The 23,148-nt window shown below is 45.3% G+C and overlaps 1 protein-coding gene across 1 annotated transcript in view; it reads right to left on the bottom strand.

Annotated features, from left to right (window-relative positions):
- Positions 1–23,148, bottom strand: part of nrg3a (neuregulin 3a) — a gene marked incomplete at both ends in the record, with an annotated part of 227,672 nt that overhangs the window by 5,703 nt on the left and 198,821 nt on the right. The window contains 4 exons of the mRNA XM_084470218.1: positions 660–772; positions 8,688–8,814; positions 15,820–15,922; positions 21,706–21,729. Coding sequence (XP_084326344.1) covers positions 660–772; positions 8,688–8,814; positions 15,820–15,922; positions 21,706–21,729 — 367 coding nt within the window. The remainder of the gene's footprint in view (positions 1–659; positions 773–8,687; positions 8,815–15,819; positions 15,923–21,705; positions 21,730–23,148) is intronic.

Raw genomic sequence — 23,148 nt, 5'->3', positions numbered from 1 at the left:
TGTGTGTGTGTGCATGTGTGCGCACGCATGTGTGTGCATAATGGCTGCTTTGGTGTTCTGGTGATCATGTGTGACTGTGTATAATCATATCTTTTGTGTTTTGTTTGTTGTGTATTTGTGTGTGTGTGTGTGTGTGTGTGTGTGTGTGTGTGTGTGTGTGTGTGTGTGTGTGTGTGTGTGTGTGTGTGTGTGTGAACACTAATACCTGTGGTGTTTTGTTGGTCGAGTGTGTGAATATGTGTGTATTTAATGGTACCTGTGGTCTCTTGTGGATGGTGTGTGTTTGCATATGTGGGTGTGTAATGGTACCTGTGGTGTTTGGTTGATCGAGTGTGTGTGTGTGTGTGTGTGTGTGTGTGTGTAATGGTGCCTGTGGTGTTTGGTTGATCATCTGTGTGTGTGTGTGTGTGTGTGTATAATGGTGCCTGTGGTGTTTGGTTGATCATCTGTGTGTGTGTGTGTGTGTGTGTGTGTGTGTGTGTGTCTGTGTGTGTGTGTGTGTATAATGGTGCCTGTGGTGTTTGGTTGATCGTGTGTGTGTGTGTGTGTGTGTGTGTGTGTGTGTGTGTGTGTGTGTGTGTGTGTGTGTGTGTGTGTGTGTGTGTGTGTGTGTGTGTGTGTGTGTGTGCGTGTGTGTGTGTGTGTGTGTACAACGGTACCTGTGGTGTTTGGTCGGCCCTCTTTCCTTGCTCATGTTTTTTCTGTTTGAGTTTGTATAGCCTGACTCACAGACTGCAGCCCGGGGTGGAGAATGGTTGGACCGCTTACAAAACTGTAAAAAAACAACAACATATGCTGCAGTCATAGAAAATATAAATGTGTTAAACTTGAAATCACAGGAGGTGGTAATTATTCTTTTTGCAGCAGCAGCCGAGCACTCAGTATGTAGCCTTGGTTGGTTGACTCAAAACACAATGCCCATCATTTGGGATTCAATTATTGAACATTGTTCAATGGGCCCATGGAACTGCATTACCCAGCCTTTCCTAGCTCTGTGACCATGAGTCAGGTATGGTCTTTGACTCGTTTTGTTACAAGTTAATATTTTCTTTACTTATTGTAATATACAGTTAATACTATATCTCTGACTTTGACTGGTATTGTCTCAGAGGTTTCAAAATCTGACCTGGCCCTTAATGACATCACAAATGGAAGTGTCCCCCTAGATGTATGCTGTTAGACTGATCTATCTATCCATTATATATCTATATATCTATATATATATAGATATATAGATATATAATATCTATATCTATAGATAGATAGATAGATAGATAGATATAGGTATATCTAGGATCTAGGTGGACAGTCCCACTTTTGATGTCACCAAGTCACAGCACAGGGCAGATTTTGAAACAAGCACATTTGTGATTGTATTTTTGAAGCCAGTACTGTTCTCTGTGTGAGCCTTTATAATGAGCAATGTTGTGCATGAAGTGCGCCACACACAGTGACACTGTAAGATATAGCATCACCACATTGTGTTTGGGGATGTGTGGAGCTCAAGTCAACGTCAACCACTGCCCAGACGGAGCTCCACACATCCTCACACACCTCCCCCCTGGTGACTGTTTGGCGTGACATCAAAGTGCTTCAGAAAGGCACTCAAATTAAGTCTTAAAAGTGACAACATGTTCCGTCTCACCGCAGGCTGATTTTTAACGTGCTGGCTTAAATCTGCTCCCTCACCCCACCAAGTGCCTGGCTTATTAGCAACCACTGGCAAATAGCCCTCTAATGAGTCTACAAAAAAGGAAAATTGGGATTTGGCATACATATTTTTCTAAAACCCCATGCTGCTATGACGATGCATGATCCCACATTTACTCTCCTTAAAGTTTTCAACTTCCTCTAAACCTCTTGCGGTTTAAGACGATGATGAGGAAGGTTAGAGCAAGAAATAGAGCAGAGGTATAAAGTGGGGAATACGACCAGAAATCGTTACGGTAAATGGTTCCGGCTGTTGTTTAAATGGTGCCATTAAGGACTAGATGGTAAATGGGTGAATGGGCTGCACTTCCCTCCCACTACAGCCACTCAGAGGCCTTTACAATGAAGTCACATTCAGATTAGAAAGCACTTCATTGATCGCGTGGGGGAATTGCTGGAATTGTCACAGGTGCACTGCTCAATGTACGAAACAGCATCATACAGCTGGAGAATACAAAAAATATATTACACATATAATAACATTACAGTTATACAAAATGAATATGGACAATCAATAAATAAAAACAATCGATCAAGTCAATCGAATATCAAATGTGTTGTAGAGAAAAATATGTATACACCAACTTTAGATTAAAAAAAATGTAGATATAAACTATTTATAGAAAGTGTCTCATGAATATATATATAGAGAGATATATGAGACGCATCTTATAAATATGAGATGTTGAGATGAATCAATACATAATTAACCATTTTTATTTTATTTAGTTTGAACAATAATATGTTGGGGGTAGCCAGATGCAAGAACAGAACCATTATAATATTCACAATGTCAATAATAATTATTTGAAAAAATCGGAAGAATCGTTTTCAAGCCTTGGTTGAATGTAAAGATCGGCGCCTTGCTTAAGGAAAGCTGGCTATTATTTCACCAGGGACCAACTAAAATTGAGTCTACGTCAAATCCCTGTGCCAACAAGATGTGTGCTTGTGTAACAGCGGGACATTTCATTTGGAGGATGGCGCTGCTAAATGGGTGACACCACAACACTGCTTGACTTCTAGAAAAAGAAGAAGACTCACTCTTCTGAGTGCAATTTGCCGTGTTGTGTTTTGCTTTCCATAAATGTCCTTATTGTTTGTTTGAAAACCCCTTTTTGTAATGGCAGTGGCACTATCCAATCCCTTCCAAGAAGGTTACATAAAATCAAGATAAAACCTCCCAAAGCTTGGCAGCATTTTGAAACCATTGAAGATGATCCAAAGAAACTCAAACTCAAACTGTGTTAACATAGACCTCTGGTCATACATAGCAAACTCTGTAGCGAAACTCTGGCGAAGAAGTAAAAGCTGCGTCACGTTTTGAACTACACACATTTTCCATCTAGTTTCGACTGGCTTTTTGGATTGTCGGTGCCGTTAAAATAGCATTTATAATCGTTTACTACTTTAACGGCACCGACAATCCAAAAAGCCAGTCGAAACTAGATGGAAAATGTGTGTAGTTCAAAACGTGACGCAGCTTTTACTTCTTCGACACCTACAGAGTTTGTTATGTACGATCATTCAAAACCCCATGTTATTTCGCATAGACATTTGACCGAGGGAACCGGAGCCTCGGAGGCGGGACTTATTCTTCAGAGGTCTATAGCTGTCTTATCGTATACCTCATACGCTGTCACACGCCGGTGGAAATGATTCTCTCCCTCAGTGCCCGCTAGTGCATTTTTGGTGTTCTGCTAATTTAAATCGTGCTGCATTTGTCCGATACGCTGAAACTCATCATTCACTTGTATTTCACATTTTTAATCAGTCAAATGCTTCTACATTCTCTTCATCGCTGCAGGTTTTGTCTAGCCAGGAGACCTTATCACCTGAGCTCACACTCTGTGTCGCTACATGGATCAGTCTGGACCTCTAGCTGCCAACATTGATATCCAGAACTACCTAGTCATCAGGACCAATCAGGGACTGTGTCATAGTTGATGACATAACTGGGTCAATCAGGGACTGAGTCGTAGTTGATGATGTATCCGGGCCAATCAGGGACTGAGTTATAGTTGATAATGTAACCGGGCCAATCAGGGACTGAGTTGTAGTTGATGACGAAAAATACAGACCGCCGCTGCTAAATCAGTGAAGTTCTGAGCGGTAACGCGCAAATTAGAGCTCACACAGCCATAAGTGTAGTTATTGCAGAAACTGACTCCAAAACAACTATTAAACAGAACAGCACTATCCTACTGAAAACGGAAAATATGATTTTGCCGATATGAACAGCGCACCATGATGTTGTCATGTGTTTTGTTACGCTGATTGTCTGAAGGAGTTTATCGGTCAAGGCAAGCACTCCCCCCCCCCCCCCCCTCCCCCACTGAAATCACTGTGGGCGACTGGAGGTCCACACTGATCCGTGGAGCAACACAATGTGAGCTCCCGGGATCAGCAGGGTCTCCAGGCTTACTTTTTTGTCAGGATCGGATGTGAAACTGGAGTCAGTGACATTTCCAACAGGCAGCTTGAGCCCACCTATTTAGCACGGCCGTGGCTCCCTGATCTGGTCTATATTTCACCTTGTGTTATTTCTCTGTCTTTCTGCAGGAATGCATCCATTCCAGGGGCGGGAAATCTGGCCCAATCTGGCAACGCTGTCAGCGGCACGTGTGTGAGGCTGATCACCAGAGTGGATTGATTCAAATACAGAACAGTTAAAGGAATCAAACCGTGGGGGGGGGGGGGGGGGGGTTTGTAGAAATGCATTTTTGTACGTTTAAGATAACCAGAAGTTGTGAAGCTCTGGTCAGCCTGGCGGTACTTGGAAAAGGGAGGCATTGAAGCGGGCTAGCTGGGGAAGTACAAAGAAGCTGTCAGAACCCCATGACAGGAGTCATCACACAGGGGAAAATAAACTTCAAAACAGTAACTTTAAGTAGCTTTAGTAATACATATATGTCGCGCTGGGAAGTTTAAATATCTTAGACTTTGACGTGAGCCGTGCGAGGAAGGATGATTCCGGGCTGTGTCAATCGCCTGCGGTGCAAACATACTCACAGTCTGCAATCCTATAATCCTCTTCCTTTGCACCCCAACGGCAATGTGGCGTAATTTATTATCATGGTTAGGGAAAGTTGGGAATATTTATATGATCACAACTCTTGCATTTTAAATGGTATTCTGACCCGGTACCTAATAAGCCCCGCCCATCACACGGGGCTGCTGCTGTAAGACGTGGGGTAGGGGGGAATGGGTTCAATGTGTTTAACGAGATATGAAGGTGGATGTGAAGTGTTTCAAGCTGATGACAGGCTGGTGAAATGTGACATGTGAAGGCTGTGAACACTTTCTTTTCTTTTTCTTCTCACAGCCAGCCAGCAGTAATCATGGTTAAGGAACACAGGGCATATTGAAATCAATCACCACTCCATCACAACAAATAGACAGACAGGCAGGCGGACATGAAAAGAGTGAACATGGACAGACAGACATAATGACGGAAACTTCCGGACAGCCATGCAGACAGATGTGCAGAAAGACATACATACATACATACATACATACATACATACATACAGCCAACAACACAGACAGGCAGGCACGCAAAAAGATATAGAGACACACAACCATACTACACAGACAGACACACAGACAGACATACATACATACATACATACATACATACATACAAACACACATACACTCGTACGTACATACAAACATACAAACATACATACAGTACATACATACATAATCACAGACATTAAGACCGACAGACTTCATCCATTGATCCAACTTTCCCCCTTATTCTTATTCTCTCTCTCTCTCTACCACTCTGTCTGTCTGTCTGTCTCCCTCTCTCTCCCTCTCTCTCCCTCCCTCTCTCTATCTCTCCCCCCAGTCTGCCATCTGTGCCTCCCTGACTAAAGCCTCCCTCGCCTCTTCTGCCGTCCTCACACCGTATCAGCGCCTGAGCCGAGCTGCTAATTACCGCCGCTGCTCCCAGCGACCGCGTTCGTTATTGTGTATTGCGATAAAAAAAGGAGTGCGGCGGCTGAGGGAGACCTTGCCGTCCTGCCGCGCTGCGCTCCAGAGTTCATGTAAAGCAGTCGAGTGATTATGAGGCGGGGAGAAGAAGGATGAGATTAGTGCGGTCCCGGCCCTTATCGCGGCGCAACCTGAGTCGTGTCCGACAACTCGCCGGCGCACTTCACTAACTAGTCAATCTCGTTACTCTGGCAAAGGCGCTTTTGATCTTTATTCTTCATTAACCCGATTCCGAGCCTCCCGCTGTCTCGACGGAGGAGGCTTGTTGTGGAGTTCACTTTGAATGAGATGAAGTGCTGGGAGACGCACGCACACACACACACACGCACGCACGCGCACACGCACGCACGCGTCACACGGCGGTGGGTTTTATGTTGTGCTACAACCGCCCCAGAGCCCAAACAGCCACCCCTTCATCTCTGTGTAACGGCGCCTCTCTCCACGCCCGTGTTGCAGTAACAGCCTCCTCCCGGCCCGCGAGGACACACCGGCAGGTTCTGACGTGTATTAACGGCACTGTGAAGGCTCGGGTCTGTGCGTGATTAACTGTGGCTATGCTAGTGTGGGTACGTGCCAGTGTGTATGTGTGCAAGTGCTTGTGTGTGTGTGTGTGTGCAAGTGCAGTATCTAAATATTTCCTGTGTAATGGATGTTCTAATATAATGAAAGGGGAGGGAGGGAAGTGGTCCTTTCAAGGGCTTAATTTAGTGGTGTATCACCAGGGGGCTGCACAAAAGAGAGAGAGCCACACACACGCACACACACACGCACACGCACACACAACCCGAGCATGAGTGGATTGTGCAGCCAGGCATGGTGGGATGACCTTGGTTTGTGGGAGAAATGGAGCATCTCTGATTATGCATGGCTGGTTATGGCCCACTGGTGATATGGAACACCTGTAGCATTCCTGATAGGCTCGCACCTCCCTGTCCACCAACGCAGGGAACCTCACTGATAATGACAGCCTAATCAAATAACTTCACCCAAAAGTCCCCGCGGTCATAGTCGCAGACTTCACGTAATTGACCACTCAAATTGTCTGTCTGTATTCACACCTTTGCAGTAGTCCAGTTAAAATGAACTATTTAGCAGTTAGATTGCGGTGTGAAGGATCATAGATGGATGTGTCGTGTCTCGTTGCCGACCTCATGCAAAATGCAACCGATTGATTTGGAGCCAAAGGATCTGCAGGAGTGAATCCAGCCTTTCTGTCTGGTTATATGCTGCTGTTAAAGGGTTGTGTATTTGCTGTATCACTCCTGGAATATGGTATTCCAATAGGGGCCATTCGGCATTAAAATACAATACAAAACAGTTACAAAACAGTTAGATCTAATTAAATACATTGCTTGCATTTTGAGCTAGCATGTGTAGTGTCCGGAGGTGTTGAAGGGAATACTTGCATGTATAACCCTCAAACACAACCAGTCCTAAACTTGTTAGTATGCAATATGAAAATGTTTGATATTGATTGCCTACAGACATAAATCAATGTGATCAATGTGTATGAGTTGGCAGAATATAAACAAGTTGGGTTAATGTGCATTTGATCCCAACGGGGCTCTTCTGGAGATGAATAAATAATAGAAACAGCGTTTTAAATAGCAACAGGAGTAAATATTAACCTTGCTTGTTGTTCCAAAGAATAGATTTTGTCTGGCTCGTAAAAACATGATTTGAGCTTATGCTAATAAAGTTAGAGCCAGCTCAGACGGTGAGGAAAAATTACGATCTACTTTTGAGCAGACAAGAAAAAACCTCCATCCGTTGTTCCATTGTCTGTATTGTGTGCTTTAGTGCTGATAGGCAGGCTGGTATTTTAGGCCCTTGGCTGACCTAGAAAGGTAACGTAAAGGGACTTTTCTTTACTTCTCATAAAATATACAACCACCCAAGAGTGGTGTCTAGACAACAAACCCAGTCAGACCAATACGCTGATGATATAATATTCTGCCTGCTAAAAGTCTTCTGCTGAGGCCGTTTTTCATCAATGCCATTGTGAGATGGCGACAAATCAAAGCGGACAATCAGAGGACAAGGCTGCTTCATGTGGCGCCAAGCCGTTCCGATGCTACTGACCCTTGAGCTCCAGGGGATGCTGTCTGGTCATTGGTAGGGGAGTGTTGTTTAATGGTCATGCACAGTACGTATTCAGGTTGAGTAGGACTCAATCCTTATACAGTGCCTCAACTTCATATTAAAGACCTCATCGCAAGAACTGTCAGCAGCAATTCTAAACAATACCTACACCTCTATTAGAGCTTGGAGAAGAAGAAAAAGTGTATTATGATTTTCTACGCGGCACGTGGAATTGTGTTGATCGTATGGATTATCAATTATCGGTCCATACACCAAGGAATGGGCTTTTGGACTGTACCACTCATGTTTGTAATAGGGTTGTATAAGCCCTTATATAAGGCTACAGGACACTTCAATAAAGAGGAATCAGTCAATCGGATTAAATAACTGCCAACTGTTTAATGCTCCATTGCTGTCTCCGTACGTCATCATGGAGAGAAAGAAGAAACAAGGGCTACTGCCCAGAGCTAAATGACTTCCTTGCCCCCGCACACACGTGGGCAGGTGATGCCAGCACACACAGGACTGACTGGTGAAACGCTAGTTATAACACTCGACACTGTGATGAGTAATTCAGGGGCAGGGGAAGACATTCAGGCTGTTGTCGGTGTTTCTTGGTCTGTTTTCTCCCTGTTGTGCTTGTCTATTCAGGTTATAACCCCTCCCACAGCTCCATTGGTTGATTTGCATCAGAGCTGTTATCCTACCCCAAGTTGCAGATGCATTGCGGCAAACGTGTATTTTACGCTTGAGTACCTCTGTGCGAAGCAGATTTGTCTACATGCTTCGTTCACATGCTTCTGGATTTCAGACTGTTGATGATGACCAAGAAGAGGGAATGGGTGACCTCTTCACGTCGCCAAGACAACAACACTGGTGTGTACGGCCCTCACCTTGTGCATCTGCATGTTGTTGGCGGGCATCCTGGCCTTGGGGTCCAGGGCGTTGGCCGCGTGGCCGCTGTAGTTCTTCACGATGCGGCTCTCCTTTATATGAGCCTGGAGCTTCTCCCTGCGTCTCCTGGAAGAGAGAGAGAGAGAGAGAGAGAGAGAGAGAGAGAGAGAGAGAGAGAGAGAGAGAGAGAGAGAGAGAGAGAGAGAGAGAGAGAGAGAGAGGAGAGAGAGAGAGAGAGAGAGAGAGAGAGAGAGAGAGAGAGAGAGAGAGAGAGAGAGAGAGAGAGAGAGAGAGATGTCATACAGGTAGAGCTTTAGCCCATCCTAGCATAGCTTTCGCAGGCAGGCTTTAGGGTGAAAGGTGTTGGCTCCCTGTTCACTCGAGCAACTCAAAAGACAAACATCCCCAGGCCTGAACACATTCCCGATTACATTGATTAACACATTTGACACCTTCATTAGCTTCTCCATTATCAGACAAACGAGTCTCACTAAATAACAAGGAGGGTAGTTTGAGATAGTGTGAGAAAACAAAGGCCTCTGGCTGTGTAATGGTTTACATCTAAATATCTAGATACAGATAGATAGATAGATAGATAGATATACGACATAGGCCTACATGATTTAGCATAACTAAATAATAATAACTCAATTTAATTTAATAACTCAATATTTAATAATTAATAGTATCCATTTCCCAGACAGGTATGGCCAATTCTTCTATTATATTTAATGTCTCAAAAGTCTATATTTAACCATGATTAATTAACTGAAATGGTTCATAATTTATGCTTTCTGTTGCTTCCATCCAACGTTCTTCTGACCAGACGGGCAATAAACTCCACTTCAGTTCTCCTTCATTCTATAACAGCAGCTGCTTGTTGGCTTTTGAAAGGCAGTAATGCGTTTCATATTGAAAACATCAGCAAAAGACCATAAGCTAAGCCTTACATTCTGCCCCCAAAATACATTGAATATCCCTCTGAATCTATTTTGAAGGATAAACCAAAATATATATTTTTTAATCATAATACATATATGCGTGCAGAACTGAATGCTCTGGCTTCTTTCACTGCTTCAACTGTACTCTGAAGCGTTCTTGGTCTTGAAAAAGTTTTAACATTGCTTCTGTGTTTTGTTTTCCAGTGAAGTTGCCTATTAAAACAAATAGGAAAAGCAAATATTTTCATCATTTTTCTCATACTTTTATGTTTGTTGGCTTTCCACCAGAAGAACACTCTGCTGGAGATGAGAACATGTGCGAATGCGAAACCTCCTATTTGTTATTTGGTAGGTGCCTTCCCTGCTCCTCATTGGCTGTGCCAACTCCTAGAGATAGGAGAGTCGCTGAGCAAAGCACAGTTCTTTCTCTATCCGGCCGGTTTCTCTCAGTACTTAACTGCTTTGAATTGAATCTACTCCTCTGGGATAACTAAAAAGTTCCACCAAAAAAAGCTCACAAAAGCGAGCACTTCACTGTTGGCGCTCTGTGCCTGGTACCCGACAGGTACACTAAGAGGCCATGCGTGCAGCAGAAGAATGCTTTCGCACAATAGACGGCAATTTGAGTCCAAACAAGTCTCAAAATTAGTTTCTCAAGAGAAACGAATTGTTTGTAAGTAAGGTATCAGTATTTATTATTTACCCAGAAAATGGGGGACCTAGCCAGATAGATTGTGAAACTACACAGAAGAAATCGCCCCGCCCCTTTTGGCATTCCTCCAAAGCCAGTAGCTTGCTAGCTTGAGCTACATGTCTGCCTTGCCTTGTGGAGGACCAGTCATGTGCAGCGAGTGCACAAAGGTAGGTAGGTAGACAGACAGGTAGGTAGGTAGACAGACAGGTAGTCCATCCAATCATTTCATTTTGGCCAAATTAAATGATTAAATGGGCTCATTGCAGGCCTGGGCCCGATACTAAGCAATCGTTTCGTCTTTTCACTGTCGGGACAATAGCTTTAGCACAGAAAATAGCGCTATGTATTGTTAATGGAGAAAAAAGAGCATTGAATAAGAGAAAATAAACTACAACTGTACAAAATAAGAATTTCAGGGCAATGTAAAGTTACCTCTCAGCCTTTCATAAAACTTTCATAAAGCGGGATTCATGTCTGCCAGCACTGAACTCACTTCTTCCTAATAGGCAGCAGCGTTCTGCACATCCTTGGCTTGGGGCTTGGCCCCCTATTACCAAATCCCCCAGAACTGCATGGGCACATTCTGTGGCAAACACGGCAAGCTTCAGCTGATTGTTATCGTTTTTGAGGGGAGGACTTGTTCTCTCCAGGTGCTGCAATGAACAGCTCCTATCCACCCCCACATGCTTGAAGGCAGCAGACACCGTCCCTCCCCCCCCCCCCCCCCCCCCCCCCCCCCCCCACACACACACACACACACAAGCACACACACACACACACACACACACACACACAAAAAATCTCTCTATCTCTCTCAAACACACACACACACACACACACACACACACACACACACACACACACACACACACACACACACACACTTGTTATTTAGACAACTGTCATTTACACATTTCATGACAGAAGAGGAATTGCACAGCACAGCAGAGCTAAGTGGCAGCAAAATGATAAACCAGAGGGAGCATTGTTAACTTCTTCTTCTTCCTCTGATGTAGACATGCTAGTGGTGGAGTCCGACGTGGTGGATTGGCTGGATGGAACAAGCGAGACCTTTTTAAGAGCTGTATAATAGATACTAATGAGGCACCCAGCATATGACACAAAGACACACATATGCGCACACCCTTGTAATGTACTAGAGCACCGTGCCTAACTCGAAATAAGACTCAACTGAATAATTGACCTCAGTACTTTATTTTTGGTTCTACCAAATGCCAACTGTTCTAGTCGCTCTCCTAGTCAGCACATTCTCCTGTTGCCCCTCTACCTTCGGCCAGTATGACCCGGCTCCAGCGCTCTTCTTCTGGCTGCGAGCGGAGCAGTAGGGGGTAGGGGCACACCTACACAAAGTAATTGTTCATTGTTAAATTAATCTAAAACATCCAATTAAGCTTATCTGCCCGGCAACAACACAGCCTGTTAAATCCCTCAATAACTCAATTTGGTTCAATTATGCCACTACCCGTGAGCGATTCTTTTTTTTCTAGGATGGTGAAGGCATGCACTGCCTCTGATTGGCTTAGCCTGACAATGTCAGGAGCCCTCGCTGAAAGACGAGGTTTTGGGAAGACATGGTGGTTGTTCTGCTGTCTTGAAATTGTTCAACTTAATCTATTTTACTATGCGTTCAGTTTATTCACAGTGTATATATTATCATAGTGTCAGAGGTTGAGAAAAAACATTAATCCATCCTTAACATCTAACATCTAACATCTTACTCGATAAATCATCTAACTCTTACCCTAAATCATTCATCACCACTACCTAAACCTAACCATGTAGTTCATTACCTAAACCTAACCAAGTAGTTTGTTACCTAAACCTAACCAAGTAGTTTGTTACCTAAACCTAACCAAGTAGTTTGTTACCTAAACCTAACCAAGTAGTTTGTTACCTAAACCTAACCAAGTAGTTTGTTAACTAAACCTAACCAAGTAGTGTGTTACCTAAACCTAACCAAGTAGTTTGTTAACTAAACCTAACCAAGTAGTTGTGTTACCTAAACCTTACCAAACAGTTATGTGACCTAAACCTAACCAAACTGTTTTGTTGCCTAACCCTAACAAAACTGCAATTGAAAATGAATGAGGCAATATGTCCAATATAGTACAGGATGAACCCCAGTCTCCTTGGGGAAAGTGTTTGACCTCTTCATCTACCATGACCTCCTTTCTACATGCTCTTTGTAGCTCTTTATTCTACTACACCTGCCTTCCCGAAGCCTTTATAGCAGAGTGTTTTCTGGAAGAACTTCTCCTGTGTAATTTGCCGAAGACAGGCGAGCAGCATCAACCTGCTGTGCTTTCAGCGAGAGCCACATGAGCAACTCTATTGTCAGGCTGCAGCAATCGGAGGGAGAGCAGGGCCGTGCCATCGAAAAATAGTCTAACCGTGACGTGTTACGCACGTATCTTACATAGCAACAGTAAAACAGAGATGGCACAATGCTATAAGGGCCATGCATGTATTACATAGGTCACAGACAGGCAATCTCTAGAATCTAAATCATCACCAAACATATTCCTTTGCCAAACAGTGACACAATCTTATTTTCATTCGGCCGGTTCGTCTAGGGTCACTAGTATGCACAATTTCAAAGCGAGCCTTTCCACTGGAATGAAGCTTCCGCAATGTAAAGTTCTGAAATAAAATGTCCCTAAGCCTTTTCTTTATCATGCCTGGTGAAACATGGTTTTTATAACGTTGAATGGAATACATGCTTACAGTTTGCTAGAAAGAAAGATAGCTTAGCCACCAATCACCCGTAACGTGAGTCAGCAAACAACAAGCATACTCACCACCGTGGCAGCTTAGGGACAGCCGCTGGTGTCTGGTTGTGACCCTTTGACCCAGTTTGTCATTTTAGAGACTTCTGGACCAATATGTTTCCACATTTTCCCTTATCGCAAGAAAGGTTATGTCCATCGAAAGAAGTGGTGGTGGTGGTGGTGTCGGTGGTAAGGGAGGCATGTAGACAGCTTTTGATGTTATTACTTTTTTCATTATTATGTATTGACAAGCAGAACATAGAGGAAAGTCAAAGCAAATCCCAGTCAGGCTCAGGTCGCTCTGAAGACATTCACATGTCTCCTTCAGGGACTGGATGCAGCTCATGTAAAGGGAGACTAATGATCACGTAATGAAATACACATGGCCCGCTCATTCATTTGATTTACCTTTCCTTTTTTTTTAAAAGAAATTTAAAGGTTATAGACATACATAATGTTCACGACCTCCTTTTATTTACTGCTGAAGATTAAGTCAGTGTCTAGGATGACATCAGATTACCAGTTTATTGCTCAGCAACACTTTATTATCGCTACAATTCTAATACTTTTACTACTACTACTTCCTCTAATTTTAATGGTTTTTCTTTGGCTGTTTGCTGTTATTGTTCTGATTAATGTCCCTTGTCATGTTTATGTTATGTTTGTGGTTTTACCTTCGACTGTAAATCAAATTTCCCCTCGAGGGACAACAAAGATCGGAAATGAACTGATTTAAAATGATGGATGACAGCGTTTCAGCCAGTTCAGCAACCCTTAGCAAGCTGGACAGAGAACTGAGGGAGGTCTGTGTCACAGCCGCTGAACCAATAAGAAGGCACCGAGGGAAGCAGGGTAGGGGAAGACGAGTGCTCAATGAGATAGACGAGAGTAGTTATCGCCACAAAATAAAGGCATGAAAAAATGGTCACCCTTAGAAACATAATACTTTAATTGCATAACACCTTTACAATAAAAGTAAAGTATAATAATTGTATTATGATTGTTAAAACAATGTATCTGTTTTTGTTTTGGTTCTCATTCTTCTTCCCTACCAGTGTGGGAGAAGAAAGGCTGGTGGGTGGATCAGACAGAGGATGTGAGGCATCAAGAGGGATCATCTGGAAAGCCTGATGAGGCCTGGATCAGCAATTATGGTTGACGGATGGGCTATGGTCACACCTTCACCCACAGAGGGTGGTGTGGAGGTCCCCACCACAGGGCCCACGCACGGCCCACTGAGAGGGCCCGGGGGTCCCGTAACGAGCAGACCTAGCATTTCCAGCCTTTAAATGTTATTTATAAATGCTAAGTAAGGCACAGATACTAATCCCTTTAGACAAGCGCACACAAAATACTTAACTAATGCATTCTAACTACCTTCCTTTGTTACCATTAATTGCTGCATTATTTATTTGTTTATCAAGCATTAATCCCGTTAATCGTAAACTGCCTGTAAATCATGCTTTATACACAATCTTATAAACCATTACTTCATTAGCTTATTAGTCATCTATAGTCAGTAAGGGTTAGGGATTACACATAGGGTTTAGGGGTGGCGGTTAAGGTTAGGTTAAGGGGTGGCAGTTAGGGTTAAGGTTAAGTTTGTGTGTGGCGGTTAGGGTTAAGGTTAAGTTTATGTGTGGCGGTTAGGGTTAAGGTTAGGTTCAGGGGTGGCAGTAAGGGTTCAGGTTAGGTTTAGGTTGTTATCGTTCCTTCGTTGTTCCTGCTTCCGTCACGCCAGGGGTATTTCCGTCGCGCCGGAGGCTTGGCGCGCCAGGCTTCCCTGAGGCGCTAGGTCTTCTCCGACTTGCACTACCAAGCTGTATGAGTGAGGTCGGGCGGGGCTGCGTCTGAGATCCCCATTAGCTCTGCAGTATATACAGACTCTCCTCTTCGTCCTACCCAACCTGGGTCATAACCAACGCAGTTTGCCCCGCTGAATACACATAAGCCTGTTGTAAATAGCAAGTTTTTGCGTAATTTATTATGCCGCCATTAAATGTGCATGCACGTTTTTCCCCTCAGAGTCTTCATGCAACATCTCCCAGGGAAAAGGTATTATACCAGACTCAATTATGTATCTATTGAAGGGGGGCTGTCCATCATGTGTCGATGCGATTATCTTGTCGTTTACTGGCTCACTCACTCACATCCCTATTTTTCACAGGAAGCGTAGAATTACAGTGGCATCTATCAGGGGCTGTTCTCATGCCCTGTCTCCTCTGGATGACTGACGGCCATTTAGGACTGGAGGTTTGACCTGTCCCCGCTAAAGGGAAACAATCAGTCTTAGGCTTTGCAAGCTTTTCACTGTTGCAGCAGACATGAATTGATGGACATGTTAGTATGCCATTCATAGGGTTACTTAACCACATTGAGTGGGGGACGTTGGAATAAGAGCCGGTAGTATGTAAGAGAGAGGAGAGAGAGGGAGAGAGAGAGAAAGAGAGTCCGGACGCATGGACGTCCAAGATCTGCTTGAAGATGCCGAACAATGAACGTCTACAGGGCCCCAGTCACAACCACCAACCGTAACAGCTCTTGTATCTTGTGTTATTGTCAGTATTTGACAAGACCAAGGGTACCATCAGTACAAAACACGTCTTATTGCAACGAAACATCTTTCTTTTTTGTGTGGTCAACGCGTGTGTGTTGGGGGCTTCCCGTCTGTGCGTGCGTGTATTTGTGTGTGTTTTCGTCTACTCACTTGTTGCGGCAGTAGAGGGCCATACAGAGGGTGCCCAGGAGGCTGATCGCCATGGCGATGGACGTGATGGACAGGACCTGTCTCTTGTACACCTCCTTGCTCTCTGCAACACGGAGGGGGGGGGGGGGGGGGGGGGAAAGAAGAGGTCACATGAATGTTTGAACAGCAGACTCATAAGCAGGGAGAGAGTACACACAGAACAAACCCCGTGGGTCCGCCAGCACATGTCTGCCGGCAAGCGTGACGCCGGCGTGAACACAGCGGCGATGATATGAAGAGGAGGAGACGTCAGTGTGATGTTGTACCACCATTAGAACTCTCTGTGTGAGAACACGCATGTAAATATATGCAGGTCCACCGAGGCGCCATTTAATATGCGCAAGGAAACTGAGTTAATATTCACACGGAATTAAACATGGTTTTGAGCTTCCTCCTTCGCTGCTGTTAATTTCCAACATAAATGCAGACAAGACCCAAACTGCCATTTAAAATCATCTAGCAACCATTTACAATGCAACTGCTCTCTTGAGCTGTTTGTTTTTTGTGGCACTGTGATTTTTACAAGACATAATTATTATCCAAATAAATTGAACCATCAACTCAAGAGCCCGTTACACAAGTAACCATTTTCAATTCTCAAACACTGCCTCACATTCTTATTGACTCAAACAAGCCACTGTGTGTGTCGCGCTACGTCACATTAAGGAAACCTTAGCGTGACGTAATGGTAGCGCCGGAAGACAACATGAGGGGGGTGGAATGGGAACTGCTCTACAGTAGCCTCGGGGCGCTCTACAGGCACAGGTGAACCAAACAGGGTCTCGCCCGTCCTTGAGACAGAGGACAGGTGTGTGTTGCTGGTGTTGTGGAGATTGGGTCAAATATGGTGCATCTGGGGTTTAAAGGAAATTCACTTTGAATCCTTACCTAGACCATCAGTCTGCATACCATATCAAAGCAGAAGTATACATGCTATATTCTAAATGATGAAGCATCCACTAAACCTTCCACTGCTGAATAGGCGTTGTCGCCACAGCCACACGACAGGCCTGCTTTTAACATTGTTTCATCCACTGTCAACCTTCCCAGGGTGGTCATCAACTAAGAGGCTAGGTAACGCGATACCACTAAACCCTAACTGAACAGACAAGCCATCCTCACGCTGTCCACACACAAACTCCTCTCCCCTCTCCTTCTCCCTATGTCTTTCCCTCTCGCTCTGTCTCTGTCTCGTATTTGGAGGAAGAGTTGTTTTGATGCCCCCCAATCAGCCTGAATCATCAAATGGGCTCGTTAGCCATAATTATACCATTAGAAAGAGATTCTGGCTTCCCCCATAGGAGACAGAGCAGCCAGAGAATGAGCAAGAGTGCAAAGTCAAAGTTGTAAAAAAGGAGAAATTGGATTAATGGAAGGGGAATAGAGGGCAGAGATTCAGGGGGAAGACATGAGGACCAAGAGAGAGGGATAAGGAAAGCACTATATATATACTCTATATATACGCTATATATAGTGTTCAAACTGTATGCACACACAGGACAAGGCCATAGACAGGCTGACACAGTGTAGCAACACACACTCTCTTGATGAGAATATATCAATACAAATGGAAGAGAGAGTGAGAGAAAGGGAGTTTTTGAGTGTTAGAGTGAGAGAGTTCCATTCAGGGTCAGAGGTCATACTTTAAAGATCAGATGAGCAGACCTAGAGTGCCTGATGGCAGCGTTCAGAGTTAGCTGGAGACCGGTCAAACTTCAACACGCTTGAATGGAAACGGATGAAGGGTTTCGGACAAAGAAGAAAGAGAGAAGAAGTCATTGGTAGCATGAAGCCTTCTTTTTTAAACATCGCTGTGTTGTTGAATGATGCTGGGTCATCTTTAAAGATGACCACACACATGAACCACACACATGAAAACACATATTCATGGTGATTGCTAGACTGCGATGATAATAATGATGATTGCAATTAAAATAAGTACGCACACATGGACGCGCACACACACACACACACACCACACACACACACACACACACACGCACACACACACACACACACACACGCACGCGCGCGCGCACACGCACGCACACACACATTCAAAGTGCAGAGACTAGTTGAAGGGGTGCTGGGAGGCTTGCTGACTCAGAGGCCAGGCGCCATGTCTTCAGTCCGCACCACTGGCCTGGAGACACACAGAACTACAATATGCCGCAACGGCATGAACTCTCCAGACCGGCATCGTCTGTGAGTTGTTTCAGGTCAGACCATAAAGGAGCAGGATCAAAACATGAGGCTAGAGAGAAGTAAGAAACGGGAACGGGGGAAGCAGAAAAGAGAAGCAGATGTGTCGAAAGAAAGAATGAAACAAAGCTCATGAAAAGCCGAGCTGCTCATCTTCACAAGATATATGTGTCAACATATATGCAGCCATGAGGTGGTGCTGTTGAGTGCGTCTACTGGTGAACAGCGCCTATCCCTTTTTATCGACATGCACTTCATTTATTTCCAGCCTGATCTTTAATCGAACAAGCAGTCCTGTCACGGCAGACTGGTAAGTGCTGAACGGTGGCAGGACCCTATCACCGTGTTGGTGTTGGTTTAGGGACTTTTGCATGTATTTATAGGTGGATAAACACTAACAAGCAGAAAACACATACGCTACTGCTTGAAGACAAGCGCACGGCAGCTGGACCGCTCCGGCTCTGATATCTCCATGCAGGAAAGGGTCCCTGGTTTGATGCCCAGCCTTAAGGGACACTTGTCTCTGATCAAAGAGTGCCTTCTTCCTCTACCAACGTGTGCTGCCACTTTTGACACCTCCACTGGAGCCCCTCGCACAGACGCATTCTCTCCCTGCAATGTTCCGGAAGATTTCCCCGTATGGGCTTTGCGTGCGTGAACGGGAACATCTGGACGCGTCTGAACATCTCCCTCCCCATCAGAGTGTCCTCCCACGACACGGGGCGGAATCAAACGCTTCCGAAAGCAGCCACGATGCACCTTCCACCTTCGCATCGCCGTTCTACGTCTGCGGTCGGTTGGAATCGGGGGCGTATTGCAGTAAGCTGATCGTGGTGAGCTGTGGCCTCGCGGGGGTGGATGCTAATAGTACATCTCTCTGCCTCCGGGGACACCCCCCCCCCCCCCCCCCCCGGGGGTGAACCACGTTTTGTGTCTGGGGCTTGGATCAACACACTTCCAACAGGGGGCACCAGACTGCAGTGGCAGACGGCCGCGGCTGCGCCCTGCGTCGCGAGCCCGGGATGATCCTGCAGGGGCTGCCACCGCTCTAATGATCTGTCTTCTGTGTTCCACATTTAGCTTCTGAGGCTGGATATTCACGCCTCTCGGAGTGAAACGCCACCGCCACTGCAGAGATATATGTTTTTTTCATGCAGCCAAATGTTTTGTATAAATGTTTTTCCCACAATTATCAAGTCGCAAAAGTCAAGAGGAGCCAGGGAGGGCTCCTCTGACAAGACGCAACGTGTGAAAAACGGAAATAATATTAAGTGCTTAACTGGCTGCTTCTTTCAAGAGCCACACACTTTTGAACACACTCCCGGATGCACACGCGCACACACACACACACACACACACACACACACACACACACACACACACACACACACACACACACACACACACACACACACACCCCTCAGAATAGTCGGAAAGAACGCAATTTAAAATCCATCTCCTTGCATAAATCATTGCCTGTAACATTCTCCTCAGACACTGATTTACAACCGGCAAGAACATATTCAAGTCAGAGCTCACTGATCTCAGATGGAAAGGAAATATTGATGGGAGTGATGAGTGACGATGATTGACTGCTAAGATACAGCGCTCAGACACCAACGCAAAGAAGTGTGGAAACGAAGGGTTCCAAGAAATCTGAAATTCATGTGCTGATGAAAGGCAGACTGTAAGTTCAGAGATTTAGACCTTGAATTAATTCATGATGGTGACGGGCTGCTATTGTAAAATAAATACCAGTATAAGTCTTCTCCAATACAATGGTCTTTAATTCAACAAGCCAGCAGTATAATCCAATATTTTTTATTCTCAGGGATATATACTGTAAGTGCTGCAAGTGAAGAATTAATGTGTGATTGTGTATCAAACTATTTTGCATTCAGTTTAGTTTATACTCCTCTTAGTCAAATCGCCAGAGACATTAAATATGAATGGTTGCCTAATATTGCAGACTCTAACCCAACTAATTAAACTATGTATATCAGGAGCCCTGTAAACAACACAGACACAATTAACTTAATTAACTTTTTATACCAAGCCTGAAATGCAATTTAAGTTCATAATGTTGGTAACACTTTACAATAAGGCTACATTCATTTACCATTAATTCACATTAATTAACCATTAATCAACATAAGATAATGAAGTACATATTGCATTAACTGACAGTGAGTATACAGTTAGCTTATGTTGTAGGAGTTATTATCTATAGTGTTCAGGTTAGCTCAGGTAATGATACGTTTACTAAGGTTTTCGTTAACACGTTATTTAATAGGGTGATGGTTAACACTAACCCACTAACCCTAACCCAATATCTATGTAGAGCTTGCTATGTATATGTAGAGAGAGAGAGGGAGAGAGGGAGAGAGGGGGAGAGGGGGAGAGGGAGAGAGGGGGAGAGAGGGGGAGAGGGGGAGAGAGAGAGGGAGAGAGAAACTAGGAGTCAATGAAGGAGAGAGAGAGAGAAACTAGGAGTCAATGAAGGAGAGAGAGAGAGAGGGACAGAGACATCGAAAGAGACAGAGAAGAGCTGCGCAAAGCGAACTGGGATTAAACGTCTGAAGAGGAAGGTTTCCTGTGTGAAAGCGTCTGTTGTCTGCTCAGCAGATAGAGATCAGGCTGAGAGGAAGCCTCGTCTTCCTGCTCTTAAAAGAACGCTGCTGCCGCTACCGCTGGGGGGGGGGGGGCGGATCTGGGCGTACGCCGCCCCGGACCCCCGCTCTAATGAAGCAGAAGGAGGCGCCGTCGGCGGCCATGTTGATTATGGGATGGCGGGATCCAGCTTCAGCAACCAGCTCTAGCGCCATTGGTAGCCACCGCTGCTATGCTAAGCTGTCATGGCTGACGTTACAGCCAGCAGCCGCACGCACGCACGCACGCACGCACGCACGCACGCACGCACGCACGCACGCACGCACACGCACACACCTCACATCGCATGATTACCATAGCAGCAAGGGCACATAAGCGTCCATGGACACCCACGCATGAATTGCACGCACTCACGCAGGCACACACACACACACACACACACACACACACACACACACAAACACATACATGCTAATGAGGGGGTAACATTGGTTACAATGCCAACATCATGTAAAATCTCCTGTTTCCAAGGAGACAGCAGTATATTAGTGATGTGGAAGGACACTTCACCAGCAAGTGCATGACATAGTGAATAAGACAGAGAGAGAGGGAGAGAGGGAGAGAGGGAGAGAGGGAGAGAGGGAGGAGAGCGGGAGAGCGAGTGATGGGAAACAGAACAGAAGATGAGAGAAAAGCAATAAGCACATACCAGACACATTAATGTGCCAAAGGAGCTGCATACATGAATTGCTGAACAGCTAGGTGTGGATGTGTGCTGCCGTGGCCCCAATGTCCTTTGTATCTCTTCCACAGTACGTCTGGCTTTACATCCGGTCCACGAATTAAAGTGATGATTACTGTGTACGTGTGACTCAATGTGTCATGGTAAGTAATGGACTCTTTATTTATTTGTTACTCTATTTGTATCCACGTTGACGCAGTGCCACTCCGATATGCATGCATGAGTGTCGCGTTGTTAACTTTGAGCCGCGTAACGGATTCAAACAGAATTTAGAAAAATCCAACTTCACTTACCCATGAATTCAATGCCCAAGTGATCTTCTGGTTCAGCACATGGGGAGAGAAAAAGAGTGTGATAGGGAGAGGCGGGGTGAGGGAGGGGGAGAGAGAGAGAGAGGGAGACACAATAAGTTATTAAAAACAATATGTGGGTGCAGTGTCAGCATGCATATATGGATTACTGTCTGCTGTGTGGCGCTTGTTTGTGTAAGCAACTCTATCGGCCCGCTCCCTCTCTGTCACACGACATCAGAGGGCTGGGAGAGACGCTGCTCCCTTAGAGCTGACACGCGCGCACAACGCACTACACACTGAACACACAACGCACTACACACTACACACACTGAACACACAATGCACTACACACTACACACTGAACACACAACGCACTACACACTGAACACACAACGCACTACACACTGAACACACAACGCACTACACACTACACACTGAACACACAACACACAACGCACTACACACTACACACTACACACTGAACACACAACGCACCACACACTACACACTACACACTGAACACACAACGCACTACACACTACACACTACACACTGAACACACAACGCACTACACACTACACACAACACACACTGAACACACGATGCACAACGCACTACACACTACACACTGAACACACAACGCACTACACACTGAACACACAACGCACTGCACACTACACACACCACACACAACACACACTGAACGCACAACGCACTACACACAGTGAACACACAACACACTACACACAGCACACTACAGACAACACACACTGAACACACAACGCACTACACACACAACGCACTACACACACTGAACACACACAACACACAATGAACACACAACACACACACAACACACTACACACAGCACACACTGAACACACAACGCACTACACACACTGAACAGCAGCCAAAGAAATCCAGCATTCAAATATTGGAAAACAGAAGTGTGAGTCAGTAGTTCACTGCATCGCCGTATTACGGCCGTTGTGCATCGCGTGTACACTCCTGACACCGATGAGTTGTGTTTATTTGTGCAGTTCTTGTATCAAGTAGCCATGTTTGTGTCCATAGTTGTCTGACAGTACCGTTCATACGCGCACACCCCGTGATACAGCTGCACCATTAGGGCATCGATGTAGAGCAGACAGGAGAGATAAGTGATGGATCAGATAAGGAAGGAGCCCCACTTTTAGACCCCCCCCCCCCCCCCCCCCCTCACCACGGCAACCCTCCTCCGCCAGGCCGCTCCACGCCTTAAGGTTCAGCCTGTCTCGTGTCAAAGTGGCCTTATCTCCTGACAAGGTCCCCCCCGCCCCCCCCCCCCCCCCCGCCCCCCCCTCCCGCGCCCCCCCACCTCCACCTGCGTGTCACCACCCCCCCACCCCCCCCCCACCCCATCTTATCAGACTGTGTTAGCCGGGCGGTGGAAGCCGATCATTT

This window comes from Micromesistius poutassou, assembly GCF_964030765.1.
Source record: "Micromesistius poutassou genome assembly, chromosome: 7".
In the NCBI taxonomy this organism is placed as follows: domain Eukaryota; kingdom Metazoa; phylum Chordata; class Actinopteri; order Gadiformes; family Gadidae; genus Micromesistius; species Micromesistius poutassou.
The sequence above is the reverse complement of the archived record's forward strand: the minus strand, read 5'-3'. Positions and strand labels throughout refer to the sequence as shown.